This window comes from Chlorocebus sabaeus, chromosome 19 (genome assembly GCF_047675955.1).
Source record: "Chlorocebus sabaeus isolate Y175 chromosome 19, mChlSab1.0.hap1, whole genome shotgun sequence".
Taxonomy (NCBI): domain Eukaryota; kingdom Metazoa; phylum Chordata; class Mammalia; order Primates; family Cercopithecidae; genus Chlorocebus; species Chlorocebus sabaeus.
In genome coordinates this window covers 31,042,918-31,070,667 of record NC_132922.1, presented here as the reverse complement: position 1 = coordinate 31,070,667, position 27,750 = coordinate 31,042,918, and the positions used below count along the sequence as shown (strand labels likewise).

At 63.2% G+C, this 27,750-nt stretch overlaps 2 protein-coding genes across 10 annotated transcripts; one reads left to right on the top strand and one right to left on the bottom strand.

Annotated features, from left to right (window-relative positions):
• The first annotated feature begins 44 nt into the window (after positions 1 to 44).
• ZDHHC8 (zDHHC palmitoyltransferase 8) lies at positions 45 to 16,832 on the top strand. Of its 4 annotated transcripts, none has more exons than XM_007974992.3 (11): positions 45 to 872; positions 7,984 to 8,105; positions 8,267 to 8,424; positions 8,509 to 8,681; positions 8,904 to 9,006; positions 9,395 to 9,486; positions 9,653 to 9,794; positions 9,997 to 10,117; positions 10,201 to 10,310; positions 11,560 to 12,560; positions 15,849 to 16,832. In XM_007974992.3, the coding sequence occupies exons 1-11, from the start codon at positions 769 to 771 to the stop codon at positions 16,057 to 16,059; spliced, it is 2,337 nt and encodes a 778-aa protein (XP_007973183.3). In that variant the 5' UTR covers positions 45 to 768; the 3' UTR covers positions 16,060 to 16,832. The 4 variants fall into 4 exon arrangements, with proteins under 4 accessions (XP_007973183.3, XP_037850694.2, XP_037850695.2 ...); XM_007974993.3 differs by lacking the exon at positions 15,849 to 16,832 and adding an exon at positions 14,028 to 15,278 and having other exon boundaries at positions 705 to 872; XM_037994766.2 differs by lacking the exon at positions 8,904 to 9,006 and having other exon boundaries at positions 701 to 872; positions 8,509 to 8,796; positions 15,849 to 16,381.
• A 156-nt stretch (positions 16,833 to 16,988) lies between these two features.
• CCDC188 (coiled-coil domain containing 188) lies at positions 16,989 to 24,683 on the bottom strand. 6 transcript variants are annotated; one of them, XM_073006993.1, is made up of 11 exons: positions 24,378 to 24,683; positions 23,904 to 23,989; positions 21,094 to 22,805; positions 19,623 to 20,919; positions 18,963 to 19,070; positions 18,775 to 18,879; positions 18,550 to 18,606; positions 18,408 to 18,467; positions 18,240 to 18,304; positions 18,027 to 18,072; positions 16,989 to 17,629 (listed from the first exon to the last, which is right to left on the bottom strand). In XM_073006993.1, exons 4-11 carry the CDS (start codon positions 20,112 to 20,114, stop codon positions 17,294 to 17,296), a joined length of 1,269 nt encoding a protein of 422 aa, XP_072863094.1. In that variant the 5' UTR covers positions 20,115 to 20,919; positions 21,094 to 22,805; positions 23,904 to 23,989; positions 24,378 to 24,683; the 3' UTR covers positions 16,989 to 17,293. The 6 variants fall into 6 exon arrangements, with proteins under 6 accessions (XP_072863094.1, XP_072863096.1, XP_072863095.1 ...); XM_073006995.1 differs by lacking the exon at positions 23,904 to 23,989 and having other exon boundaries at positions 21,094 to 21,260; positions 21,386 to 22,805; XM_073006994.1 differs by lacking the exon at positions 23,904 to 23,989 and having other exon boundaries at positions 21,094 to 21,867; positions 22,110 to 22,805.
• Between the last annotated feature and the right edge of the window lie 3,067 nt (positions 24,684 to 27,750).

Here is a 27,750-nt window from a genome sequence, read left to right as displayed (position 1 = left end):
GGGGCGGGTGGGATTTCCTGCGGGAGGAGACGCTCAGGGCCTATCGGGCAGGGCCGGGGCGCCGGGCTTCCCAAGGGGCCCGCCTCGGGGAGGATGGGGGCTTCAGCCTACCCTCTTTCAAGCCTGCAGTTCGGGCCAGGACGCGGAGGGCCTGGCGCCCGCTGGCCGGGCTCCTCCAGCCCAGTCGCCCGAGGGAGGGCTGCGAGGCGGTCAGGAGGCAAAACAGCCACGACGCCGCTGCGGTGTTACACCCGCGCCCCCTCGTGAATGCCAGGGGGCTCCAGACCAGAGGGGTCGTTAGGGAGAGGGCTGCGCCCACAGGGAGAGGCCACCTGCACGCCTCCGCGGCCCGGAACCAGGGAGCCCTGGCGTTCGCCGTGGTGACCACCGGCCGGCCGGGCCGCAGGGGTGCGTGGGTGCCCGGCCCCCGAGAGCCGCGGGCGCTCGCCGAGTTGGGGTTCCCGAGGCCGCGAGGCCCCGCCCCCTCCGAGGGTCCCGCGAACCGGTGGGCGGCCCCCGGGACCCGTCGACTCGCCCCGCCCCGTCCCTCCTCGCCGCGGCCCCCGGCGCCCGGTCCACCTTAAGGGGCGCGCTGACATCAGCGCGCCGCCGCCGCCGCCGCCGCCCGTGGGGTGGGATTTCCTCCGCCGCCGCCGCCGCCGCCGCGGGTCCTGCGCCGCGTCCAGCCCGCCCGCCCGACCCCGGCCCGACCCCGGCCGGCCCCGCCCGCCCGGCCCCGGGGAGGGATGCGGCGGCGCGGCGCCCAGGATGCCCCGCAGCCCCGGGACGCGCCTCAAACCCGCCAAGTACATCCCGGTGGCCACGGCCGCCGCGCTGCTGGTCGGCTCCAGCACCCTCTTCTTCGTGTTCACGTGAGTCGGCGCCGCGTCTGGGAGCACCGGGGCAGCGATGGGCAGGGCCCGCACAGCCCGGGCACGGGGGCGGCGGTCGCGGGGGCTGGCGGGGCCCGGGACAGTGGGCGGGCGGGGCGCCGGCTGCAGGCGACGGCAGTCCCTCTCCCCCCGCCGGGACCGGGGGAGCTGAAGCCGTGTGCGGGCATCCCGGGCACCGGGGTGAGTCCGTTGTGTGGGGACACCAGTGCGGGCTGGGCACCTCGGGAGTGTCCAGGCAGGCCCTGTCCGGGAGCGCTGGGCCCGGGCAGGGGAGGAGGCCGGGCTGCTCTGGGTGTGGCTGCAGCCCTTCCCTCCCCATGGGGCTCCCGAGGGGACGTGGGCCACCCAGAGCCATGAGCCCTCTCTGCAGGTGGCTGTGGGTGCCTCTCGGGTCTCCTCCTGGCTGCCCGCCCCAGGCCAGAGTCAAGTTGTCCCCACGTAGGTGTGGCCTGGCCTGGTTGCCACATGCCTGCCCCACAGCCACTGGTGACCCGGGCCTGGCCCTTGGCCTCCCTCTCAGGAAGACCCAGTGGTCATCACAGTTGGAGGACCCAGGTCAGGCCACACCCAGGGCTCGATGTTAGCACAGCACCTCTGTGGTTAGCCATGGTGCACACCAGGACCCTTGAGGTCCTGTTTCTGGGAGTGAGAGCCCGCGCCTGCCGGACACTGGGCCCCTCCAGCCTCAACTTCTTCACCCAAGATACAGGCTGGCTTAGGACCAGAGAGGCATGTGGACAGCACAGCCTCTCTCTGTGGCTGTGGGGTCACCACAGGGCTTCTTCAGGCACAAAGAGGGTTGGGGGCTCCAGGCTTCGGTTGCACAGATCTTCAACCACCCACCCCCCTTCCACCAATCTGGGGTTGAGACATAGCCCAGGTGACATGAACGATGGCGACCTATTCCAAGGTGGGGCCACCCCTGAGCATGTGAGCCTGGAGAGGGGCAGGTAGGGGCTGCCTGACACTCGTCACCTTTGCAAGAATTTGGGGAGTCGCCGCATGCATGGCAAAGCTGAATCGGGTGCCCGTGGAGGCGAGAGAGTTACCTGCAGGCTGGGGCTGGGTGGGCACCGCAGGCTGCCAAGAGCATGTTTAAAAAAGGCCTGTGTGGACGGGCTTATTTCTGGCTCGGGCAAGCCAGTGTGTTCTTGTCACTCAGTGCTGGTGTAGGGCAGAGAGAGGTGGGTGGTGGGCAGCCTGGGGAGCCTGGCCTGGGCAAACACATCCCACCAAGGCTTCTGGAGGGGTGGGCCCAGCCCAGTGCTGGTCCCCAGGGCCTCTGTCAGTGTGGGGGTCTGGCTTGGTTCCTTACTCCTTCCATGCAATTCAGTGTCCTTTCTCGTGACTTTAAAAGTAATGTGTGGGCCGGGCACAGCGGCTCACGCCTGTAATCCCAGCACTTTGGGAGGCCGAGGCGGGCAGATCACCTGAGGTCAGGAGTTTGAGACCAGCCTGGCCAACATGGTGAAACCCCATCTCTACTAAAAGTACAAAAACTAGCCAGGTGTGGTGGCGGGCGCCTGTAATCCCAGCTACACAGGAGGCTGAGGCAGAAAAATCGCTTGAACCCGGGAGGCGGAGGTTGCAGTGAACCAAAATCGCACCACTGCACTCCAGTCTGGGTGACAGAGCAAGACTCTGTCTTGAAAAAAAAAAAAAAAAAAAAAAAAAGTAATGTATGTTCTTTTTGGGGAACTTGTGAAATACAGAAAACAAATATGCTAAGAAATTAAAATCAACCCTGCACACCCCCCAAATCCCATCCTCCTTGGACGGCTCCTCTGTTCCTGGCACCGCATCTGCAGCCGGCTGTGGTGGCTGCGGCTACTGGTTCCCTCTCGTGTGATGTCAGAGGGCCCTTTCTGTGACTCTGCCTGTGAACCTGACCCAGCCCCAGGCATGGAGTGCTTGGGTGGCTCCCACTCTGCTGAGCACCAGTTTCTCCTCCTCTGTTCTGGGGTTCTGTTTCAGCGACACCAGCAGTCTTGAGATATGGGGTTCCTTCTTGGGGCAGTGCGGGCCATGCCTGCACCCAACCCTACGCCTGGCCTGTGCTGACCTCTGACGGCCCTGCACATGGGAGAAGGTGCCATGTGTCCCTGTAGAAGGATGGTGGCCCGGGTGCTCACCTGGGTTTGATGTGCAGTGGCCACCTAACAAGGCTAAGAAGCCCCGCTTGCCCCCTCAGGACAGGGCTGCCCTGAGGCCACACCCCTGGGCTGAATGGCCGTCAGTGATCCTGGCCTCTTCCCCGACCCGCCCCAACTCTGCTGAGCTCCTCCAAGACTGCTCAGTTCCTGAGAAGGGGTTCTGTTGGGTCGGCTGGCCCATTGATGACACTCATGGCAGCTGTGCTGATTCTGAGTAGGCAGGGGTCCAGGCAGCCCCCTTCTTGAGGCCGGCCACTTGTCCACCCGTTGCCCAACCTCCTGCCCTGTATCTGGTCCAGGTACACAGGAAGGAGAGCAGGTTGCTCCTGTGCCCCCTATCCCTGCCCTCAGGGCCTATACAGGGTTCCCAACTTCACTGTTTGCTCCTCGGACGTTACCAGACAATGAGTGGCCCCAGCCCCGTCTCTGCACTCAGTAAACATGAGTTGCTGCCAGTGGGGCGGCTTCACCCATGCGCCAGGTAGGCAGGAGTTCTGGGTGTCATGTGGTGTGGGGAGCTGGAGGCCTGAGAACCAGGGACCCCTCCGTCAGCCAGGTCGCCAAGGGTCTTGGGACCAGCGGGACATTCACACATCTCTCTAGGAGGGTCTGGGCATGGAAGCATGCCCAGTTGTGAGGGGTACCCTCTCAGGATGGGGCACATACAGCAGGGCAGCTTGTCAGAGGCCCTATTCCTTCAGGAAACCTTCCCAGGATTTTGTTGTTGTTTGTTTGTTTGAGACAGGGTCTCACTCTGTTGCCCAGGCTGGAGTACAGTGGTGCTACCTCAGCTCACTGCAGTCTCGACCTCCTGGGCTCAAGTGATCCTCCCACCCCAGCCTCCTGAGTAGCTGGGATGACAGGTGGGCACCCTCACACTCGGCTAATTTATTTATTTTTTGTGGTTTTTAAAATAGAGATGGGGTCTCGCTATGTTGCCCAGGCTGTTCTCCTGAGCTCAGGTGATCTGCCAGCCTTAGCCTCCCAAAGTGCTGGGACTACAGGTGTGATCACTGCTCCCAGCCCCTTCCGATGTTTCTGGGTGTTTTGTGTCCCGCTGGGCTGCAGAAGCCCTTCACACCGTGGCATAATGCTAGGCTGGGTCAGCTGCTGGCAGAGGGTTCGAAGACTCTTAGGCCAGGCTCCCGACCCTGCCCTGACTTCACTCCAGAGCCACATTGCAGAATGACAGGGACCCTGTGAATGTCCAAGGTCTGGGGCTGCCTGGCAGGCTGGCTTATCTCTCTCTGGGGCATCTGGGATGGTGTGGCTGGTCCCTAGATCGTCCTGAGCCCTCTCCTTGCCTGGAGGCCCAGCTCAGGACAGCAGTCAGAACAGGCCCTGGGCCAGACTAGCCTTGGGGGGCCAAGAGGGACTGAACTGCTGACTGGGACCTCATGAGTCTGGGGAGCCTAGGGGTGAAAACTCAGTGTGAGCCCCCCTGCTGGAATCTACCGAATGTGGCCTGGGGTATTCCTGGCCCCTGAGCCTCAGTTTCCCCATCTGTCCAGGTGTCTGTAGGGATTGGACAGGTAGGTGCAGGTACTTTGAGGTCCAAAGGCCCAGCCTGACAAGGGCACAGCGGCTTTTGTCCCGCCGGTCCCGGGCGCCTCACGGGCGAGTGCCACTCATACACAAACAGTGCTAATGAAGAACCTGATTTAAATGAAAACGTCTGAGTTAAAATTTTCCATTCCACATTTAGCTGTGGCGGACATTCTGCCCCTAAGCCACCCCCCCTTGCTGGGCGGTGTCTCCCTGCCAGCCCAGGCGGGACTTGGGGCCTCAGCCCGGGTGGGGCCTATGGTGGTGGTGCATGTCCCAGCCTGTGGCCCTGGATGAGGGATTGGAACTTCGGGGCTGGGCCCCCCGGACCTGCCCTCCGCCCATTGCTTGGCTGGAGCCAGCCAGGAGGGGCTCATAGGGACATGGCGGGCCAGACACTCCACCCCCAGCCCAGGCCCAGAGCCTGTCTCTGCCTGGCCCTCCGGCAGGCAAGCCTGGTGTGCACCATCAGGTCTGGGTGGGAGTGGAGCCTCCCCGAGCCAGGACCCAGACTACTGGCTGCTGGGCCCTGCCCATAGGGAATATGTGTCTTCGAGTGTCCCTGAGCATCCACACATGGCCTCCCCTGTCTCCATGTGTCCTCATGCATCCTTGCATGTCCTCCTGTGTCCTCCCGTGTTCTTACACATCCCTGAGAGTGCTTGTGTGTCCCCACACTTGCCCTATCCGCAGAGGAGCAAAAGGAAGCCCAGAGAGTGGGAGGGCCATGTGTGAGGCCAGAGTGAGGGGCAACTGAGCCGAGGCTGGATAGGGCTGGATGCGGTGTGAGGAGGCGTGTGTCTGTGCACGCCTGTGTTCACGTGTGCACACACATCGGTCTTGGGTGAGTGATGTGCAGGCATGTCTGCATTCTTGCATATGCGCCAGCGTGTGCACGTGTGCATGTCTGCATGCAAGTGTTCATGCATGTATGTGTCTTGCATGCAGATATGATTCATGTATGCGTGTGTGCCTTCTGTGCACCAGAGCAGGTTGTCTGTGTGTTTATGTGTGTACATGCCTGTATATTTGTGTGTGTGCACACGCCCCATGCACATGTGCCCTGGAGCATGTTTGTGCGTATGTCCATATCTTCACACATGTGTCTGTACGTGCCTGCACGTGCTCCTCATCTTCCCCACTGAGCCCTGAGAGCTCTGGGCCCTGGTGGGTTGGCCCGTGAGCTGGTCCCTGTTAGGCAGGATCCCACCTTGGGGATTACAGAGAGGACAGTTGCCTCACCCTGAAGGACTGGAGAGGTGGGCAGCAGCTCAGGTCCCACGACAAGCCTCCCCAACCCCTGGCTTAGTGCCCATAAGGGCCCTCACAGGCATGTGGGCTGGTGGTACCCACACTGGGCGGGGGGACCCGGTCACACTGCAGACTTCCCAGAGTAGCCTCGTGGCTGTGAGGCTGCTGTCTGGCCCGCCTGGCGTGGGAGAGTCCAGGCTCAGGGAGGACACAGCAGTACCGCCTGCTTGGGCTGTCAGGGAGCTCAAGTCAGCATGGGGTTCAGGCCCCACCTGCCTGATGGGCAAACGCACTCCCGAGGCCCCAGTTAGGGCCAGGAGGCAGGCTGGCAGCCAGCGCAGGTGCAGAGGGGCCCCGAGGCTTCCATCCTCAGGTCAGCATTGGGAGGATAGAGGCTGCCTCCCTCCTCGCAGCCCAAGGGTTGACCAATGGCACTTGCCCCATCCCTTCCCAGAGCAGGCCGGCCCCACAGGCGCCATGAGAGCCTGTGTTTGATTTAATGCTCTGCTGTCAACATCTTAAAATTTTCTGTAATTTTAAAATAAGGGGCCCACAGTTTCATTTTGCACAGATTACGTAGCCAGCCTTCCCCAGAAGGCTTGTGGGGAGCACAGGCCCTGCCTCTCCCTGGAGGGCCGCTCACCTGCCTGTGCCCACCTTGCTGGGCTGACCATGCCTTAGGGACCTGTGGTCCTTGCTGAATGGCGTTGCATTGGAGGCCAGGCACGTTTGAGTGCTGCCTGTGTGCCAGGCAGGGCTGGGGAGGGTGGAAGGAAGCCTGGGGGCTGGGCCACTGGGCAGGGACAGGGAGAGCCCTCCCAGCAGAGGGAGCTGTGGCCGCAGCTGTGTCCTCACCCTGGGGTCTACGCCATGGGCTGGGCCCTGGACAAGAGGAAGGGTAACTTGGGCTCCCGGCCCTGCCGAGGATGGCTGTCGTGGGAAGCAGAGTCTTTAAATAGCCTCTTGCTTTCCACTAAAAATAGTGAAGCTCTGCTGCCGTGGAGGTGGTTGCCGGGGCGGCGGGGCTGGCTGCTGGCCAGGCGGGTGTGGGTGCAGCAGCGTGGCCACGTGCGCTGGGGTGGTAAGCAGCGCGTGGGCCCTGTCCACTGCTAGTGGCCACGGAGGTCAGGGCTGCTGTGGGGGATCCCCACTAGTCCCCCAACTATGCAGAGGGCCTGGGTACAGGGAGGGACGCAGAATCCTGTGTTCCTGTCCCTGCTGCTTGTCACAGCAGCTGTCTCAGGATGTGCAGGGGAGAGACGAGGAGCCTGAGGCCAGAGGGGCTTCTCGGAAGCTGAGTGGGTGGATTTAGGAATCTGCTGCAGGCCGTGTGGCCCGAGGACTGGCAAGTCTCCTCAGAGGGGACTCAGGCCAGGCCCCTTGAGGGCTGAGGAAGGCACCTTTCAGGAAGATGTGTAAGGACACACCTTACAGGGAAGCTGCGGAGGGCAGCCTGGAGTCCTGGAAAGCTTCCCGGAAGAGGGGGTGGCCTTGGAGCCAAGTGCTGAGGGCTGGGAAGATGGGAAGTGGTGGGGGACATTGTGCATTTCTAGAGTCCCTAAGTGTTCTACTTTGTCATCTGGGGAGGGAGGTGACAAACTCAAAAGAAGGGGCTGTCTGGATGGGGCTGTGCCTGTCTGGGAAGAGTCGGGGCATCCCATGCATTTACTGACCAAGGATTGAGGCTCCCCACACCCCAGAGTCTCCCTGGTGAGAGGTCCCACTGTGCCAGGGATGGGCCTGGATGAGGCGTCGTGGGCGCATTTTCCATCTGGGGCTCCCACCTCCAGCCTGTGCACTGTCCCCCCCAGCCCCCGGTGCCCCACCCCGGTAGTGGAGCCCAGGGACATCGCTGGAATGGTGTGACCTTAGGCCTGTGGGCCTGTCTGAGATGGCTGCCCTGAGGGGTTGCCAGGTCAGGGCACGGGTAGCCCACATGCTGTACTGATACGCACAGCCTCTGGCGGTTACTCGAAGGAGCGCTGTGGCTGAGGTTTCTTGGCAGGGCTGTGGCAGCCTCCCCACTGCCTTTGAGCTCTGAGGGTGACCTTGCAGGCCCAGTCTGCTGCACCACATAGCTCTGCCCCTGCATCCCCTCTGCACCCCCAGACTCCACTCTCTGCCCCCACTGTCTACTGCAGGTGCCCATGGTTGACACGAGCTGTGTCCCCAGCTGTTCCCGTCTACAATGGCATCATCTTCCTCTTTGTCCTCGCCAACTTCAGCATGGCCACCTTCATGGACCCTGGTGTTTTCCCCCGAGGTAGGGCCCTGTGCTGGGCGGCTCATCTCACTTTCACTAGAGTGTGAGCGGCTAACTCGAGACAGCCTCAGGGGTTCCTGGTGGATGGGCTGGACTTGGGGGAGGGATTCACCTGCCAGGAAAGTCAACTTGGTGCTCCCTGCCTGGCTCCTGGTCTGCAGCGGATGAGGATGAGGACAAGGAGGACGACTTCCGGGCCCCACTGTACAAGAACGTGGATGTGCGAGGTATCCAGGTCCGCATGAAGTGGTGCGCCACGTGCCACTTCTACCGCCCGCCGCGCTGCTCCCACTGCAGCGTCTGTGACAACTGTGTAGAGGTGACCGCCCTGCTGCCCTGCGCTCCCCCAGCCCTGTGCCACATCCCTGCCTGCCACGTGCCCTGACGCGCTGCTCCCGCCCAGGACTTTGACCACCACTGCCCCTGGGTCAACAATTGCATCGGGCGTCGAAACTATCGCTACTTCTTCCTGTTCCTGCTGTCACTCAGCGCACACATGGTGGGCGTCGTGGCCTTCGGCCTGGTCTACGTGCTGAACCACGCTGAGGGGCTGGGAGCCGCACACACCACCATCACGTATCCTTGGTTCCTGTGGGCCTCGTTGCAGAGGCGATGTGGACCGGGGACACGTTCACTGGGGAGATGGAGCCTCAGAAGGCTTGGTTGCTGCCCAGGGATCCCCAGCGGGCAGGTGGCCGTCCCTAGGTTGGGAGGGGGTTTGTCCACAGGCACCTGCTCCGTGCTGCTGCGATGGGGTCTGTGGTGTCCTGGCCTGCACCGTTGGCCTTAACGGGCTAGCATGGCTGTCATGTGTGTGGCTGGCCTCTTCTTCATCCCTGTCATTGGCCTCACTGGCTTCCATGTGGTGCTGGTCACTCGGGGGCGCACCACCAACGAGCAGGTGCAGACCCCATGGGGGATGGGCAGCCCCAAAGGGCAGAGAGAGTTGGGGCTGCATGGGGACAGGGGCATCCTTGTCTGAGGTAGCTTGTGCAGCTGTGTTGAGACGTGGCTCCAACTCTGAGACCCCCATGTGGGGCCACGCCTGCCCCATCCCCTGTGCACATCCTACTTGTGGACAGTGTAGCCACCAGTGACCCAGAAAATCCCACAGCTCCCTGCAAGGACAGACTGGGTAACCTATGTGAGGGGCAACCCTGGGCTACCCCGCCCACGCCACTTCCCATGAGTACCAGCTTCTAAGGAACCCCAGCTCCCCTGCCCAGCCCCCTGCCCACCCTGGCCTGGACCTTGGGAGGCCAGGCTGGCTGAGGGTCCTGCATCCACAGGTGACTGGGAAGTTCCGCGGGGGTGTGAACCCTTTCACCCGAGGCTGCTGTGGGAATGTGGAGCACGTGCTGTGCAGCCCCCTGGCGCCCCGGTGAGGCCCGGGCTGGGCAGGGTGGTGGGGGCCCTCTGCCGGGTGTGGGGCGGGCAGCCTTAGACCCTCAGCTTGGTCCGTTTTGGCTCTTGCTAGGTGTGGCCAGCCCTGCCCTTGTGTGTTTGTGGCAGGTGGGCTGGCTACTGACCCCTGTGCCCTGGTGCAGGTACGTGGTGGAGCCACCCCGGCTGCCGCTCGCGGTGAGTTTGAAGCCGCCTTTCCTTAGACCTGAACTCCTGGACCGAGCTGCACCGCTCAAGGTCAAGCTTAGTGACAACGGGCTGAAGGCTGGCCTGGGCCGTAGCAAGGTGGGGGCCTGGGCTTGGGGATGGGCTGGCAGTCAGGCCCGTGGATGGGGAAACAGGCAGGTTGGTGGGGCTACAAGAGGTGGATGGGGCAGGTGGAGCTGTAGACGGATTCTGGGGAGGGGACCAGGTCCCAGGCTAAATCCCTAGTGAAGCCCTGCCCCTCATCCAAGCCCCACACACCACTGACCCCGCCCCCTCCCAGTCCAAGGGCAGCCTGGACCGGCTGGATGAGAAGCCGCTGGACTTGGGGCCGCCACTGCCCCCCAAGATAGAGGCTGGCACGTTCAGCAGTGACCTGCAGACCCCGCGCCCAGGCAGTGCTGGTGAGGTCGGGGCAGCCACACCTAGGGAGGGACGTGGGTTTACCCCCATCTGACCTCAGTCTAACAGTGGTCTGCATCCCCAGAGAGTGCCCTGTCGGTGCAGAGGACCAGCCCTCCGACGCCTGCCATGTACAAGTTTAGGCCGGCCTTCCCCACGGGTCCCAAGGCGCCCTTCTGTGGACCAGGCGAGCAGGTAAGGAGGCCTAGCCTGTCCCCTGGCAGGCCTTGTCCCCCAGGCCCGCCTCCAGGAGCTCTCCCCACAGCCTTCACCCCATGGAGGCCCCACCTTCAGAGCCCGGCCTCTCCAGTGGAGGCCACATCCCCTGAGACCATGCCCCTCAGGGCTCTGCCTGGGTCACCAAGGACGTTGTGTGACTGGTAGGACCCTGCCTGTGTGCAGCCAGAACTGGGACCCACGGAGGGGAGCAGGGTGTCCTGGAAGGGACTGGCGTGGGCCATCCAGGCTTAACATCTGTCCCTTGGCTGGCATTGCCCTAGACCAGGTGGGCGGCTGCCCCCAGGAGCACTGTGTGCCAGGATGCCTGGAATTCCACCATTAGTCACTCTGTAAGGCCCACGGGAAGACTTCGGAAGAATTTGAGACATGCTTGAGAAAGCACATTTCTCTTCCCTGAGTTGCATGAGTGCTCTGTGGTCGCTGGAGTAGTAGGCAGTGTGGGGCGGTCTGTGCAGTGAACCAGAACACCCAACAGTCCCACAGTGTCATCCTTCTTTCTGTTCTTTCTGGGCCACCCCAAAAGGCACCCTGTGGCTGGGCCCCGTGCACCTAGATGAGCCCCATCCCCGGGGACCTCTCCCCTCAGGATTGATGTCCTTCCTGGAGAGAGTCACTGGGTGGAGCAGTGAGTCTGGGCCTCCTTGGCCAAGGATCTGAGTCTGCAGGCATGCAGGGGCTGTGCCTCGAAGGAGGAGGCAGCCCTGCTTGGAGATGAGGGCTCCGGATACGTCATCTTCCTGGGACTCCTGGGTGCAGTGGGGGATTGGGTCTGGTTGGCCAAGTGCATTGATCCCACATTTGCCCTGATCCCCTTCTGGCTTTGTGGTTCCTGAGGCTCTTGTCCCAAGCCCAAGCCCATGCCCATGTGCCCATCACAGAGGCTAGATGAGGCCCTTCCTCCCTGTGGCTGCCCTGAGTGGCGGGCCCCTGGGGCTATGTGGCTCCAAGGGCAGAGCCCCAGGTGTCTGCAACAGCCAGTTGTGGCCTCCCTCCCACTGCAGAGCCCCGGCCCCTCAGCCATGGATGCTCAGGGACAGGGCCTTGGGTGCTCAGGGACAGGACCATAGGTCACTGTGTGACTCTTACGGCTCCTTGAGGCCCAGTTCCTGAGGCCATGGTGCCAGGTGTGGCCCCCGTGGGTGCTGACTGGCGGCTGCAGGTAGGGTGGCAGGCAGGCAGTGGTGAGAATGCCTTCTCCCTACAGGTTCCAGGCCCTGATTCCCTGACCCTGGGGGATGACAGCATCCGTAGCCTGGACTTTGTGTCCGAGCCAAGCCTGGACCTCCCTGACTACGGACCCGGGGGCCTGCACGCAGCCTACCCGCCATCCCCCCCGCTCAGCGCCTCTGATGCCTTCTCGGGCGCTTTGCGTTCCCTGAGCCTCAAGGCCTCGAGCCGGCGGGGCGGGGACCACGTGGCCCTGCAGCCCCTCCGCTCCGAGGGTGGGCCTCCCACGCCCCACCGTAGCATCTTTGCCCCCCATGCACTGCCCAACCGCAACGGCAGCCTGTCCTACGACAGCCTGCTCAACCCTGGCTCACCTGGTGGCCACGCCTGCCCCGCCCATCCAGCAGTTGGCGTGGCTGGATACCACTCACCCTACCTGCACCCTGGGGTGACGGGCGACCCGCCACGGCCCCTGCCCCGCAGCTTCAGCCCCGTGCTGGGCCCCAGGCCCCGGGAGCCCTCGCCTGTGCGCTACGACAACCTGTCCAGGACCATCATGGCATCCATCCAGGAGCGCAAGGACAGGGAGGAGCGTGAGCGCCTGCTGCGCTCCCAGGCCGACTCTCTCTTCGGCGACTCAGGCGTCTATGACGCGCCCAGCTCCTACAGTCTGCAGCAGGCCAGTGTGCTGTCCGAGGGCCCCCGAGGTTCCACGCTGCGCTATGGCTCCAGAGACGACCTTGTGGCCGGGCCCGGCTTTGGCGGCGCCCGCAACCCTGCCCTGCAGACATCACTGTCCTCGCTGTCCAGCTCCGTGAGCCGTGCACCGCGGACGTCGTCCTCTTCCCTGCAGGCTGATCAGGCCAGCAGCAACGCCCCGGGGCCCCGGCCCAGCAGTGGCTCACACAGGTCGCCTGCACGCCAGGGCCTGCCCTCCCCGCCCGGCACTCCCCACTCACCGTCCTACGCAGGCCCCAAAGCTGTCGCCTTCATCCACACGGACCTCCCAGAGCCACCGCCCTCGCTGGCCGTGCAGAGGTGGGTGCCGGGAGGTGCGGGTGGGCTTCCTGGCACAGGGCAGCTGTCCAGCCGTCTGCAGGGCCCCTCTTGGCTGGGTACTCATAGGTCATCCCAGGGGCCTGAGTTTTTCTCTGGGGTCGGGACAGGGAGGATGCGCCTCGCCCTGCCTTGAAGGCCCTGGCTAGCCTGTGTGGCCCAGCTCTGAGGATGTCCTGGGCACAGGGTATGAGAATTTGTGTCCTGAGCCCGACAACTCGTTCCCCCAGAGCTGGCACAGACCCAGCATGTGGGAGGCCGTGGGGCTTTCTCCTTGGGGCCGGTGTCATGCGGCAACCTGGGCCTCCTTTAGGCTGTGGCTCTGGCTTCCTGGGTCACTGTGGCCCTGTCCACCCAGGGCTCTCCCTGGGTCTGCTTTGCTGCATCTCTAGGACGCTGGGGCTGAGGACATTACCTAGCAGCAGAATGTGCCATCCTGGGTGACCAGTCCCTGGCCCTCCCTGTGGGACATAGTTCTAGGAAGCAGGGACTTCCCTGCTCGTAGGTGGGGAAACTGAAGATTGGAGAAAGCGGGCTGGCTCCAGGCAACCAGCAGGTTGGTAACTGAGAAAGCGGGGTCAGCTGGCTCGCAGGCCCAGGCCCAGGTAGGAGAACTGCACACCTGCTGGGGCCAGGACCCAGGCTGCGGCACATGGTGTCCTCATGGTGTCTGTCACCTGGTCCAGGCCTGGAAACCTCAAGCACAGGCTCAGCTGTTTCCCGTCAGCAGATGTGGCCCCAGGGGGAGAGCCCAGCCCAGCCCAGCCCAGGCCACTTGGCCACAAAGGGGCTGAGGGCACAGCAGTCCATCCAGCCCTGAGCAGACCTCCCTTACCCCACAGGGTGGGAGTCTGTTCAGCTTTTGTGGAGTTGGGGAGGAGGCTGCCATTGGCAGTGATGAATGGGGAGCCTGAGACCTAGAAGTGGGCAGCATTGCAGCCAGGCAGGGATTGCAGCCCTGGGACAAAGGGCCCTCGCCTAGAGAAGGTTTAAGCGGCAAGGGTAGAGCTGCTGTTGGTCAGTGCTGGTGGGCAGGAGGGCAGCCCCTCGTTTTCCTGAGAGAGAGCAGGAATGAGGCCAGGCAGAGTGACCAGGCTCCCAGTGCAGGGCAGGGCAAGGGCTCCGGTCAGTGCCCACCTGGCTGCCCCATGCTCTCTGTGGCCAGTGCTGCCTAGGAGGGACCCAGGGACCTGGGAGGGTGGTGGCAGTTGTGGTGACATCTGTCTGTCCTGTGACGGCACAGCCACTCCCCAGGCAGGCTCTGCATCTCCCACCTGCTTTCCAGGTGAACCCTCTGAGCCCAGAGGGCAGGGACTGCCTGGGGCCCCACGACCTGGCTACACTAGTCCACGTCCGTGTCGTCTCTGTCCTGCTGCCTCCTCCGTCCTCTGTCCCCATGTGTTCCTGTGTTCACCGTGTGCATGCGTGTATGTGCTTGTTTTGATGCAGGGACCACCCTCAGCTGAAGACTCCCCCAAGTAAGCTTAATGGGCAGTCCCCGGGCCTGGCCCGGCTGGGACCTGCCACCGGCCCCTCAGGGCCCTCTGCCAGCCCTACGAGGCACACGCTGGTTAAGAAGGTGTCCGGCGTGGGTGGGACCACGTACGAGATCTCGGTGTGAGGACTGACTGCCACCCATCTGCCGTGGTACCACGGGGACCAGGACCCCACAGCGTGCTCCCCCCCACCGACTTCTCTGCCCCAGGGACAGAGAACCACCCCAACCTGGTGTGGACCCATCAGCGGGAGAGAGTGCCACGCCTCCACAGCTTGCCCCAAGCGCTCTGCCTGCCCGTCCACTCATCTGCCCATGGGGAAGTCGGCTCACTGGGCCAAGGGCCACTGGGCTGTTCTGTGTCTGGGCCCGTCCCATGGCTGGGGCAGTGAGGGGGCCCCAGTCAGCCTCTTTGGGGCACCCTCTCTCAGCCAGGCTTGGTCCACTCCCATCACCCATGCACCCCAGATCATCGCCAGGCCAGCCCCCAACGGCCCCCTTACGGACGGGTCCCAGAGATGGACAGAGGCATCCAGAGCCCCCTCCTTCCTTCCAACACAGCCTGTGGGCTCCCGGACCGAGTGTCCCCCGCCAGGCTACTCCTAACTAACGCGTTGCCTTTCACGGACCCCGCTGGAAGCTTGTAGCTTGGCAAGGCCAATGCTTCTGCCCTGGCCTGCTCTGGGTGGTGGTGGATAGGTGGACAGACGGCCAGCCAGCCAGCTGTGGCGGGGGGCCCGGCTCCATGTGTCCTGTGTTGCCCGGCGGGCGGGCTTGTGTCCCGTGTCTGTGTGCTGTGCTGCCGCACCGTGTCTGATGTGTCAGTGCTCCGGCCGCCGCTGTCCCTTTCATCAAAGCCTTAACCTTTGCTTCATGCTCTTGTGGGAGGCGACGGGGGGCAGGCGGGAGCAGGCACGGGGGTGATGCTGCCACAGGGGGCCAGTGACACCTAGACCCCCCTCCCCAGCCCTCAGGCCCTCCCTGCCAAACTGGAGAATCCCCGCCCCAAGGCATGCCACGTCCCCAGCCCTGGCCTGGCTGCGGTGCTTGCGCCGCGGGAAAGCACACTGGGGAGGGATCCGTGCTTCCCTTGGTGTCAGGGACCTGAGAGTAAGCACACGATAGCGTCCGCTTGCGTTGTGTCTGTTTTATGTTTTTATATCTACATCTATATATCTATAATTTTATTAAAAAAAAGAAAAAGAGTTATTTTGATTCTTTCCTTGGGCAAGGCCAGGGCTGTTGCTGCAGGACACCCAGGTTAGGGGAAGGCAGGGGCCAGGCCCCAGAAGAGGGGGTGGCTGCTGTCTGTTGTGCAGGGGTAGGTGGGTTCCTCGGGGGCATTTCTGCCGACTTGGGCCAACTCACAGGCCTGCGAGGAGGGGGCGGCCAATGGCCTGTGGCTGGGAAGTGTGATGGTCTCTCGCCTTGGGTCTTTGTCAGTTCTGGCAGTGACAGGGTGTTTACGGGAAAGATTTGGGTCTGCCGCTACCCACAGGGGAATCCCAGGAACCCAAGTGCTTGGGGAGATGAAATGGGGGTGCATAGGGGCCACCTGCTGGCTCAGGGCCCGGGGTGGGGGTGCTGAACCTGCTGGAACTCTCCTGCCTGCCAAATCCCAGGGGCAGGGCTGAGGGAGTGTGAGGGATGCACAGCTGTTCGGGGCTGAGACAGCCTGGGCTGGGGCTGTCCAGTGCGGGAGGTGTGCGGGCTGTAGGGCCCTGAAGCTGACCTCCACCTTTCTGCTTCTCTCTCATGGACGCCGCGGCCCACAGGGGGCGGATTGGCACCTGCACCCGTGGATGGGGGCGGCGTGGCCAGCCTTGGGTGCCTCCTGGGCTGCACCTGTGCCACCTTGGCCGCCCGGAGGACCGCCCACCACTGCGGGCCCCCTGGAGCCCGGCCGCCGGGGCAGCCCCACGCGGGGCTATGTGCCGCCTGCACTTGGCTGCCTCCAGTCTTTTCCCCAGCCTCTCCGGGCCCTAGCAGGATGACAAGTAGGCAGCTCTGGGGCCCGGGACAGCCCAGCTGGGGACCCAGGAGGTCAGACTACCATGGACCCTCGGGCAGGGCTGGGGGTGGGCTGGGCTCTCTGCTCCACCAGCCACAGCTTGACAGACTCCCAGCCTGCCAGGGCCCGAGACCCTGTGTCCACATGACCTCAGGAAGTCCCTCACCTGCTGCAGGGGGTCCAGCACCCCACAGGGGGCAGCCCCAGAGCTGTGGGGACCAGCACGACCTTTGCCCAGCCTCCCTGTCCAACCAAGCACTTTAGACTAAGCCACTTCCTCCTCGGGGAGCCCAGGCCTCCGTGGGTTGGGCTGGGTTGGGGGGGTCTCAGGTTGCCCCCGAAGGTCTCTGCACTCCTCCTGCCCTTCCCCTGACACATGAACAGATGCCTTAACTTCGTGGAGCTGCCAGCCTGGTGAGCCACTGGCCCCTGCCTGCCACCAAGGTCCTGTAGTCATGGCCAGCTCTGCCTGGGCCCCACTGGGGCTGCCTGCACCCAGAGACGATGCTGGTGGGAGCTCAGAGGGCCCGAGGCCCATGTCCTGTGTCCTCCAGCAGTGGTATGGACTACAGCAGGGTGGCACTCCGGCCAGCCCTTCTCCGGCACAGGGTCCCCGTCCCTGGGTGCACCCTGGGCTGCGGCTCTATTTCTCCCATTTGGGGACGAGAAAGCCGCAAAACTCTTCTCTGTTGTTCTTAAGGGCACCCCTGCTAATTAATTCCCCAAATAAAATTTTTGGTGTTGATCTCCACAGCTCTGTCTACCAGTGTGGCCCCCTGTACCGGACAGGGCCCTGGGTTGGGGAGGTGACAGGACCTGGGCAGGGCGGGTGGTGGCCAGGAAGGGAGGGGAGTTGCATGAGGGGCATGAGGTCAGTGGATCAGCAGGGTCAGCACTGAAAACCTGACCTCTGAGGTCCCCGGGAAGGCCTGGCCCAGGGGATAAGACCTGAGGATCCCCCGGTCCTCACTGCTGTTGCCTTTCAGCGGAGACCTTCCTAAGACGCCTTAGGGGTCAGAGCCCTGTGCAGAGGGGCTGCCTTCTGGAGGGCAGGTGGGATGTGGGGTGGGAAGCCAGCCCTGAGGCTGGGGTCTCCACCCTGATGGACCCTCACTGCTGGGTCGCCCGGTGTCCCTCCCCCAATTTCCACAGAGACATGCTCACCGGCCACATATGTCATGACTCTATGTCCAGCCACAGGCCCAGCCCTCAGGACAGACCCCGCCTCCACCCTTCTCTGCAGCTCCTGGCAGGGACGGTGCACAGTGGTGCTATGTGCAGGGGGCCGGCGCGGCCACTGGGCATCCGGGGCAGTGCTGGTCGCCTGGCCTCCTCGCTGGGGCCGTTGGGCTTCCGGCCTAGAAGGGCAGGAAGCCGTCCACCTCGAGGCGCAGGAAGGGGTCCAGCAAGGCCCGGAGCTTCCAGACGGTGGCGCGGCTCAGCAGGGGCGGCACCAGCCCCTCGAAGGGCGTGGGGTTCACCACGTACACGTAGGCAGCGGTCCAGACCAGCAAGGTGCCCAGCAGCAGCCTCAGGGTCAGCAGCCTGCGGGCGGCGGTGGTCAGGGGCAGGGGCGCGCGGGGGGCCTGGGGGCTGGTCTCTGCCACGCAGTCACCTACCAGAGCTGGCCTGCCAGGCTCTTGGAGCTTCCCAGCTTTGGCCTCCCTTTCTGTCGGGGAGGGGCTGGATCAGAGCCCACCCCGAGGGTTCAGGCTGAGGGCAGGGATCCCTGGCTTTGGGAAACCCTCCTCAGACAGGGGTCCCCCCACCGCAACCCCGGCCCCTTCCTTCTGGACAGGCTCCTGCAGCCTCTTTTCGGATGCCCCTGCCCTGGGCCGCCCTCCTGGAGCCCATTTCTCCCCCTCGCCCAAGTAGGGCCCTGGGTGGGGAGGCTGGTGTCCAGACCCAGAGTGGGGCGTGGGCGGCTCACTGCCATGCTCACCATCTGCTGCTCCTTCCTGGCTCGAGTGCGGCACTGGGCCCGCTCCCTGCAGGGGCCTCACGGTCAGGACCCCATGCCCTCCACCCCCAGCCTGGCACCCACCCCCTGGCTCGGTGCTGTGGAGGTGGGGGGTCAAGGATGGGTCTGCCCTGTCCTGACCAGGACCCCTTCTGAGACCTTGCTCAGCCGGCCTGGCCCCTGCCCCCACGTCACCTGAGTATCTCCAGCTGGATATCCTCCATCTGGTCCAGCACACCCCGGATGTCCTTCTTGAGGTTCTGGGGGCCAGAGGAGGTAAGCACAGCAGGCCCCGGCCCCACCCTCCCCGGCCTCTTGCCTGTCCGGCCCTGTCCTTCCGGGTGCTGTCCTGTGGGGACCTACCAGGAGGCCGGTGGCCTGGTTGTTCAGGGCCATGTGCATCTCAGCCACGCTGTCCCACACCTGGGGGGAGTGGGGTCACGCCTGAGGAGCAAGACCCACTGGGTGGGCCCCCAGCACCCCTCCCCCTCAGCCAGGCGGGCACCTCTGTGATGACCATCTTCTTCCTCTCAAAGCACAGGCGGATCTGCTGCAGCTCGTTCTGAGGGTGGGGCCAAGGGTGGGCTTGGGCGGCATCAGCAGGGTGGCCGGTACCTCCCTGCCAGGCCCACCGGCCTGCTGCACGAGGGTTCCTCCCCCACAGCCCTCCCCAGGCCCACCGGCCTGCTGCACAAAGGCTCCTCCCCCACAGCCCCTCCCCCAGGCCCACCTGGGACTGCTGCACGAAAGCCTCTTGCCCCTGGCACAGCTCCCGCCGCAGCAACTGCAGAGGTGCCCTGTTCCCCAAGGGCTGCGTGCCAGCTGGGTCGGGGGGCTGTGGGAGAGCCCCCAGATCAGCCCCAAGGCTATGGGCTAGTGGGGCATTGGCTGCATGGGGTCCCTGGGCCCTGTACTTACCCAGGCCAGAGCATTGCAGCTTGTGTGTTCGGGACACAGGGGCAGGAACTGCTGCCCCGGCCCTAGGAGGGCCCCCAGCTGCTCTCGAAGGTCCTGGTTCTGCCTTTTCTGGGGGTGGGGGGCAGAGAGAGGGGACTGCCTGTTATGGCCGCTCCTGGGGCTGGGACTGGGGCTGGGGCTGGGGCAGGGGCTGGGGCTGGGGCTGGGGCTGGGGCAGGGGCTGGGGCTGGGGCAGGGGCTGGGACTGGGGCTGGGGTGCCAGGCGGTGGGTGGGGCTGGGGCTGGGGCTGCGGTGCCAGGCGGTGGGTGGGGCAGGGGCTGGGGCTGGGGCTGGGGTGCCAGGCGGTGGGTGGGGCTGGGGCTGGGGCTGGGGCTGGGGCTAGGGCTGGGGCTGGGGTGCCAGGCGGTGGGTGGGGCTGGGGCTGGGGCAGGGGCTGGGGCTGGGGCTGGGGCTGGGGCTGGGGCAGGGGCAGGGGCTGGGGCTGGGGCTGGGGCTGGGGTGCCAGGCGGTGGGTGGGGCTGGGGCTGGGGCTGGGGCAGGGGCTGGGGCTGGGGTGCCAGGCGGTGGGCGGGGCAGGGGCTGGGGCTGGGGCTGGGGCTGGGGCAGGGACAGGGGCTGGGGCTGGGGCTGGGGTGCCAGGCGGTGGGTGGGGTGCTCACCAGGCTGTGGTTCTCCTGCTCCAGCTGCAGGAAGGACTGTTCTGCAGAGCCCAGCGGCTCTGCAGAGGCCAGGGCCCCTCCCTCTGGTGACAGGGGTGGGCATGGGCAGGGTCTGGGCTCTGAACCAGTGGATTCCCCCTGCCTGGGAGCCCCCTGGTTTGACCCTGGGTGCAGGGGCCAGCCCCACCCAAGCCCTGGCTCCACGTCTCTTTGTCGCGGCCCCTCAGGGTCTCTCGCTCTCTGCTCCTGGCTGGACAGAAAGAGCCCAGGAGCCTCGCCCTCCACTCTGGGCCCCCTGCCCCCTGCCCCTGGGACTGGGAAAGGTCTCTGGGACTGCACTGAGTGAGCAGAGGAGATGGGGCCCAGGCAGGGCCACCCTGCAAATCCCTGGCAGGGCTGGTCCAGGCATTCTCCATGGCTGCTGGAGGCTGGGGCTGGGGGACACTGGGGGTGGGGGTGGCCACAGGGGCCCAAGGTTTTCAGTCCCTCCATCCCTCCCTGCAACCCCTTCCTGACCCCAGGTCCAGGCTCTGGCCTGGCCCGACCTGCCACCCTCTTACTGAGGGCTCTGGGTGACCCATTGGCTCCCAGGCTGCCCCAGGCAACAGTCACAAAGGCCTGGGTGCAGCCAGGGAGGTCACAATGGGCCCCTCCCACCTGGTTCTGAAGTTGCCCCGCCTGATGACCTCACTGCCTCTGACCCACCGACCCACCATGTGCGAGTTTCTTTTCTTTTTTCTTTTGCTTTTTTTTGAGACGGAGTCTCGCTCTGTCGCCCAGGCTGGAGTGCAGTGGCCAGATCTCAGCTCACTGCAAGCTCCGCCTCCCGGGTTCACACCATTCTCCTGCCTCAGCCTCTCAAGTAGCTGGGACTACAGGCGCTTGCCACCACGCCCGGCTAGTTTTTTGTATTTTTTTTAGTAGAGACGGGGTTTCACCGTGTTAGCCAGGATGGTCTCGATCTCCTGAGGTCGTGATCCACTCGTCTCAGCCTCCCAAAGTGCTGGGATTACAGGCTTAAGCCACTGCGCCCGGCCTTTTTTCTTTCTTTTTATGAGAAGGGAATCTTGCTCTGTCACCCAGGCTGGAGCGCAGTGACACAATGATGTCTCATTGCAGCCTCCATCTCCTGGGCTCAGGCAATCCTCCCACCTCAGCCTCCCAAGTAGCTAGGACTACAGGTGTGTGCAACCATGCCCGGCTAATTTTTAAATTTTTGTGTAGAGATGGGGGCCTCACTGTGTTGCCCAGGCTGGTCTCAAACTCCTGGCCTCAAGCAATCCTCTTGCGTCAGCGTCTGAAAATGTTGGAATTACGGATGTGAGCCACTGCACCCAGCCTGGTTATTTTTCTTAAGATGTAAAACAGATGATACACACACACACACACACACACACACACACACACACACACACACAGTGTGGATTCAAAAAATATCAAACAATAAAAATGGTGTCCAAGACTTTCCCACCTCTGTCTCCTGTCCCTGCAGACAGGAGCCTCCTCTTTAAGCTCCTGGAGGTGGGCTGCCGTCCCCTGCCCCTCGTTCCCACCGAAGAGGTCATCCCGTAGCCTGCCTCTCGTTCCCACTGAAGATGTCATCCTGTAGCCCAGCTTTTCTTTTCACCTAATGTATCTCTGAGGTTTTAAAACATTCTTTTCTAGCTATGTATTGAACACTTACTTTATGCCAGATACAGTGCATGCCATTGTTACCCTCTGTTTACGGGTGGGGAAGCTGAGGCAGGAAGCCCTTTAGTCACCTGCCGAAGGCCACGCTGTTACCGGTGGGACGGGATTTGGGCGGCTGAAGAGCACTCATGCAACAGTGGGGCCAGATTCACGCCCCAGGCCCGTTCCCTCCTGCTCCCTGATGCTCCTCACGCCATCGGCCCCGCTGCCCCTCACTGCCCCTGAGTCCCAGTGCCTGTGTCTTCCTTCTTGAACCCCTCAGCCCTCAGTTAACCCTCAGAAAGCTGGCTCGGAGAAGTCCTCGTGTGGTAGGAACAGCCCCGTTCCCTGCTCTCTCGGTGTCCTGGTCCACTGCAAGGTAACTTCAACTCCTACGTCAAGAGGCGGGTCCTGGTCTCCACCCCTGGGCTCTGGGCCGGCCTTGGATGCACTTGGCCAACGGGATGCTCCTAAGCTGCTGTGGGTAGAGGGTGGCACGACACTTGTGCGCTGGGCCTGGACCTCTCTTGCTTGGCTGTGGGGACTGTCCTCTCTGCAGGAGGCCTGGGCTGGGCTGCAGGATGAGAGGCCATGGGGCAGGAGAGGCTTCTGTCAGCCCAGCTGGTCCCCAGCTGCCTGAAGATGGGTGGACAAGCCCAGCGAGACCCCCAGGGAACCGGCCCATACGGCAGCCAAGTTGCTGGCCATGTACTGCCGAGCCCCGGGTTGCCATGGTGGTTGTGCCGCTGAGTTTTGGAGTGGGCTGTGACGTGGGAGGAGACACTGAGAGGCCTCACAGGCCTACAGGCATCTTACCCTGACCTCACGCCTGCTGGACATCGGGCTGGGGAGAGAATCGGGGCTGAGGGCGTTTTCCCACAGGAGTGGAAGGCCGGTAGTGGTCCTCGGTGGTGAGAGCTGGCCGGGCCGCCAGCCTTCTCCCCAGAAGCCTGTAGGGTCCCCTCTGATCCCTGCACCTCTGGGGGTCACACCAACTGCGAGTGTTTCCTTCCTCACAGCGCTGGGCGCTTGGTGAACACGTTCTGCCTCGAGACCTGGCATTTCTTTGACAACATTTCTTCTCATTTCCTGCTCATTCTGGAACTCCTGTCAGTCAGATGTTGGGCCTTTTGAATTGATCCTGTGAGTCCTTCTTTCCACCTTTGCTTGTAGATAGACTTCCCTGAATCCAAACACACACACACTCTTTCTCTGCTTTTTAAAAAATTGGTTTTGGGGCCGGACGTAGTGGCTCACACCTATAGTCCCAGCACTTTGGGAGGCCGAGGCAGGCAGATCACTTGAGGTCGGAAGTTCCAGACCAGCTTGGCCAACATGATGAAACCCAGTCTCTACTACAAATACAAAAATTAGCTGGACGTGGTGGTGGGCGGCTGTAATCCCAGCTACTCAGGAGGCTGAGGCAGGAGAACGGCTTGAACTCAGGAAGCGGAGGTTGCAGTGAGCCGAGATTGTGTCACTGCACTCCAGCCTGGGCAACAGAGCCAGACTCTGTGTCAAAACAAATAAATAAACAAAAATTAAAAATTGGTTTTGGATTTTAGCAGTCCTGTTTTTCATTTCCAAGACATCTCCATCGTTCCCCAAGCTCCCCTCTTCTAGTTCCAGAGAATTCTGTTCTGCTCTTAGGGATAAAGTGGGTTTGGGGGAAGGCAAATCTTTTCTTTCTGCATTTTCTCTCTTGTGGTTCTGTTTTGTTTAGTCTTGGAACTTCCTATGAGACTCAGTGCTCAAATATCTGCCTTTTCCTTCTTTTCGATCCCTGTTTATAGGGGAGGCAGGCAGAGCTGCCAGGCACTCCTCTCTCCTTTTTAACTTGAGGAAGCCGGACACCCAGGTCTTGGGAGGGAGGCCTCCTGCCTCCAGGCGGCATCTCGGGCTGCAGGGCTGCCGTCTGGAGTGGGGACAGTACCAGCTCCCACTGCTGTCCTGCCATGCTTGTTCGCAGCACATGTCTCCTCACACCAGTGACGAGGCCACTGCTTGGCTGCCGCTTGCCTTCTTCCTGCCAGGCTGTCCTGCTACGTCAGCCTCCACTCTCCACCTCAAGTGTCTCGAAATATCTTGTCTGCAGATGACCTCTCTCCTGTTCTCGGTGCCACGTGGGGCCTCCCCAGCAGAGGCGGCTGGACACCTGGTCCTGGCTGCCAGAGGCTGTCTGTTTAGCTGCCAGAGGGTGGTGGCAGCTTCTAGGACCCTCCCCTAGCCTGTGCCCTTTTCATTCTTTGCTGGAATGTCATGGGTCTCAGGAGGTGCTGAGCTGAGAAACCCCATGGGGCAACTTGGGATGGGGGCTAAGGAAGGCCGCTTGGAGGAGCCCTGAGGCGAGGTGGCCCTGGGGTGGGATGGAGGAGGTCCTGTGCAGCAGGGGCGGGGACTGCCCCCTGCTCTCTGTGTCCCTGAGTGAGTGGGCGGGGGGCTGCCCCCTGCTCTCTGTGTCCCTGAGTGAGTGGGCGGGGGGTTGCCCCCTGCTCTCTGTGTCCCTGAGTGAGTGGGGCGGGGACTGCCCCCTGCTCTCTGGGTCCCTGAGTAAGTGGGGCGGGGGCTGCCCCCTGCTCTCTGTGTCCCTGAGTGGGGTGGGGGCTGCACCTGCTCCGTATGTCCCCAGCCTGCTAGGTGCCCCTCAGGGGCCAGGATGCTGAGGAGGGAAAGGTCTTCATGGAGACGGGTGGCCCCTGTAATAAGGAAGACAACACTGGATTCCTGGGCGAACAGCAGGGCAGGGTCCTTAGGTCCCAACATAGGTGCCCAGGCCCAGATGAGATTCCCCAGTGGCCCCGAGGGGGCGCCCGGGACACCCTGGGTGGCCCAGTGTCCTCCCATCACCCTTGCCCCTGGGCACCATCCTCCTTGGCCTGGAAACCCTGAACTCCCTGACGCCCCCACCCCTCTCCCTACCTGTGCCAGGGAAGGCTGCTGCTCTCTGTCAGCCGTGGAGCCCCTCCTCCCCCAGCTCCTCTCACCCCTCCCTGTGGTCCTTGCCAATCTCCCTGAGCCCGAAAAGGTGGGGGACTCTTGGAGAGACGGGGTCCTGGATCCCCAGCCCTGGGGTCCCCTACTCACAGGGTCAGATACGCTAACAAAGGCCGAGTGCCCTGCCAAGCGGTGTCCCGGATTGGGGTGGGCATGGGGGTTCGCCTCAGGTCCAGGCTACGGGATGTCGTGCAGGACAGGGTGCGGCTGCGGCTGTGGCGGGGGCACTGGCTGGAAGCCGGAACTCCCGGCCTCAAGGGCGGAAAGTGTGGCCAGTACGGCGTGCTGGGGGGGCCATGGCCCTGTTGCCAGGCAGCGCCTCCCTGGACGCCAGTTGCCATGGAAGCCAGTTCTTGCCCATGTTGCCACAGTGTCCAGGTGGCCTCAGGGAGCCTGGTTCAGAGGGGCCACCCTGTGCCCTTGCCCCTCCTCCGCTGCCCAGGTATGGGCTGGGAGGGCAAAGAGGAGGAGAGGCTGGGACGCCCAGCATGGAGACCCAAGTCCTTCCTGCTGGAGCTGGGCTGCGGCCCAGGGCAGGGGCCAGATGTGGCTGTTCTGCTGTCCGCACTGCGGACTTGATGTTCATACCCCAAGCTCATTTTATTTATGTTCTATTTTTATTAAGACAGGGTCTCACTCTGTTGCCCAGGCTGGAGTGCAGTGGTGCGACCACAACTCACTGAAGCCTCCAACTGGGCTCAAGGGATCCTCCCACCTCAGCCTCCTGTGTACCGGGGACCATAGGTATGTGCCACCACGCCCAGCTAATTCCTTTTTTTTTTTTTTTTTGAGACGGAGTCTCGCTCTGTCGCCCAGGCTGGAGTGCAGTGGCCGGATCTCAGCTCACTGCAAGCTCCGCTTCCCGGGTTTACGCCATTCTCCTGCCTCAGCCTCCCGAGTAGCTGGGACTACAGGCGCCCGCCACCTCACCCGGCTAGTTTTTTGTATTTTTTTTAGTAGAGACGGGGTTTCACCGTGTTAGCCAGGATGGTCTCGATCTCCCGACCTCGTGATCCGCCCGTCTCTACCTCCCAAAGTGCTGGAATTACAGGCTTGAGCCACCACGCCCCGTCGCTAATTCTTTATTATTTTGTTTTTGTAGAGACTAGGTCTGGCTGTGTTGCCCATACTGGTCTTGAACTCCTGGCTCAAGTGATCTGCCTGCCTCAGCCTCTCAAAATACTAGGATTACAGGTGTGAGCCACCTCGCCCATGCTTGGCTGCTTCCAAGTATATCTCAAAAGCCAAGAAATAGGCCCTGAGTGGATGGAACTTGGGGTCACTGGGCCAGCTCCAGCCCTCAGAGGACTCCATCTCTGTGCCCCCTAACCTGGGCTCCTGGCCTACACCCTCCAGGCTGCCTGGCAGGGTCTGCTCCCTCTTCAGCCCTCAGAGCTGCCCTACGTGGAGGGTTGGGGGTCCCAGAAAACCTGGGACCAAGAAGGTGGACTGGCCAAGCCGAGGGCCGTGACATGGGCACTACCCTTCATGTCCTCCCAGGGCCTGGGCTGTAGCCTGAGGCGTGAGCGCTCCTTTGCCTCAGGAGGGGAAGAGGTGCATGGTGGCCTTCGGTCAGGCCCATGGGGTTCCAAGAGTGGTCTTGGGCCTCCCAATTTCCCCTAGACTCACAGCCAAGAGGACGGGTCTACCGGGGGCTATATGAGGGATGCGGTGGCCTGCAGAGCGTCCCGCCCTGTCCAGGGCCAGGGTGGCGAGTGGACACACGCCCTGAGTGCTGGGCAGCCTCCCCTGCCTTCCCACCCTGTGGGGCACCCCTCAGGGGACAAAGGACAGATGGGGGCTGGGTCCTGGGAACAGGGTGTGGGAGAAGGGCAGAGTGCTGGGGATGCTGGGCCCACGACCTCCCTGTCCCTGGGGCTTCCCCATGTCAGAGGCAAGGCTCAGAGAGGTAAGGGCGCCCCCTTTGTCTGCCCCGTCCCCAGTATGGCCAAGCCGCTCCCAGGGTGCAGGCAATAGCAGGCCATTTGTCTCCCTCCTGGGTGAGTCTCTGGACATGGCTTCTCACATTTTTTATTTAAGAATCAGAGAGATATAAGAATGTCAAGGAAAAATCCTCTCATGGACAAGGCAGCCCCAGTAAATGACTGTTAGCTGGCGTGACCAGGGCTCCAAAGCCTCAGGAGGTGGCTGTGCTGGGGCTGCCAGGCCTCTGGCTCCAGAGTTGCCCGGACTGAACTGAACATGCCCACCCCTGCCCAGGACCCGAGACACCCTGCCCCTGAGGAGCCCCCCGGCGTGGCCAGTCCACCTTCTTGGCACTCCCTGCCCACCTACCCCTTCTAGTCGGACAGTGGAGCTCGGGGGGGACAGGGTGGCAGAGTGCCTGATGGTTGGTGCCAAGGTCATTTCCCAGGTCCTTGTTGGGGCCAAGAGCCAGGACTCCTTGCCCATCCCCGTTGCTGCCCTGTACCCGCCCAGCACGTCCTGGGGACTAGGCTGCCTGTTGGAGCAGGAAACACAGTGCGGGGCTGTGAGCCCCTGGGGCCTGTCTCTGTGCCCCAGGACCAGGCTTCTGGGTTGAGGGAGAGACCAGGGGCAGGTGAGGAGCGGCAGGGCTCCCGGACCCTCCATGCCCGCCCCTCGGTCTCCAGGACTTGTGTGCACGTACAGGCTGGAGCTGTGGTGCAGTTCCCAGTCTCACCACCAGATGGCACCATGCCCCTACAGAAGCAGTGCCCAGCGCAGGCCAGGCGGTTCTCGGGAGCTGCGGTCGGGGCATCCGCCCAGCCGAAGCTCTGGCAGGGCAGGGGCAGTGCTGGGGGAGCCCCCTTCCCATTTGGATCCGAAGTTCCCATGGGGGCCTAGGACAGGGGCTGGTCGGGAAGTCAGAAGTTCCCTTGTTGGGTCGAGGGTGTCTATCCCACATTTCACATGGTGACGAATCATCCCAGACACCCCGGCACTGTCCCAGGGCTGTTTGCTACCCCTCCCAAGGGGCAGGGCTCCTGTCCTGGGGCCTTCCCAAGCATAGTAGCCTTCGGGCAGCCCCGGCCTGGCCCCTAGTTGTCCCACTTGTCAGTGGGCAGCGGGGTCTGGAGGAGGGGTCCTAGCTCCTGTCCAAGGTCGTGACTGCCCCTGACCAGGGTGTGGCAGCCGCTGTGGCCTGGGTCAGTGAGGCTGTGGCCAGAGATTGGCCTGGGTGTAGGCGCTGCTCTCAGCTAAGAGACAGCCCATCTGGAGGAAGAACCAGGAACCAGAGGTTCCCAGCCCACAGGAGGCCAGCTTAGGGTCAGCAGGGGCCCCCCGGCAGGGACTGCAAGAGGCCAACCAAACCACATGGAGAGTCACCTGAGAGGGAATGACGGAGGCTGGGGGAGGTGGAGCCCCCACCTCCAACTGCTGCCTCGGCCCCCTCAGCAGGCGAGGGTGGGAGGCTGGCCCTGGCTCCAGCCTGGGAGGTGCCACTGGGGCCTTGGTCTGGGGCGGAGGGCTGGCCAGGAGG

Coding starts and splice junctions, on each gene's coding strand:
- ZDHHC8 (XM_037994766.2), top strand. CDS start 769: ATGCCCCGCAGCCCCGGGACGCGCCTCAAACCCGCCAAGTACATCCCG. Junction 10,118..10,200: donor CCCGCGCCCAGGCAGTGCTG/GTGAGGTCGGGG, acceptor CTGCATCCCCAG/AGAGTGCCCTGTCGGTGCAG. Junction 10,311..11,559: donor TCTGTGGACCAGGCGAGCAG/GTAAGGAGGCCT, acceptor TTCTCCCTACAG/GTTCCAGGCCCTGATTCCCT.
- CCDC188 (XM_073006993.1), bottom strand. CDS start 20,114: ATGGAGGGACTGAAAACCTTGGGCCCCTGTGGCCACCCCCACCCCCAG. Junction 18,073..18,239: donor ATCCAGCTGGAGATACTCAG/GTGACGTGGGGG, acceptor AGGCCCCTGCAG/GGAGCGGGCCCAGTGCCGCA. Junction 17,630..18,026: donor CCAGGAAGGAGCAGCAGATG/GTGAGCATGGCA, acceptor CGCCGCCCGCAG/GCTGCTGACCCTGAGGCTGC.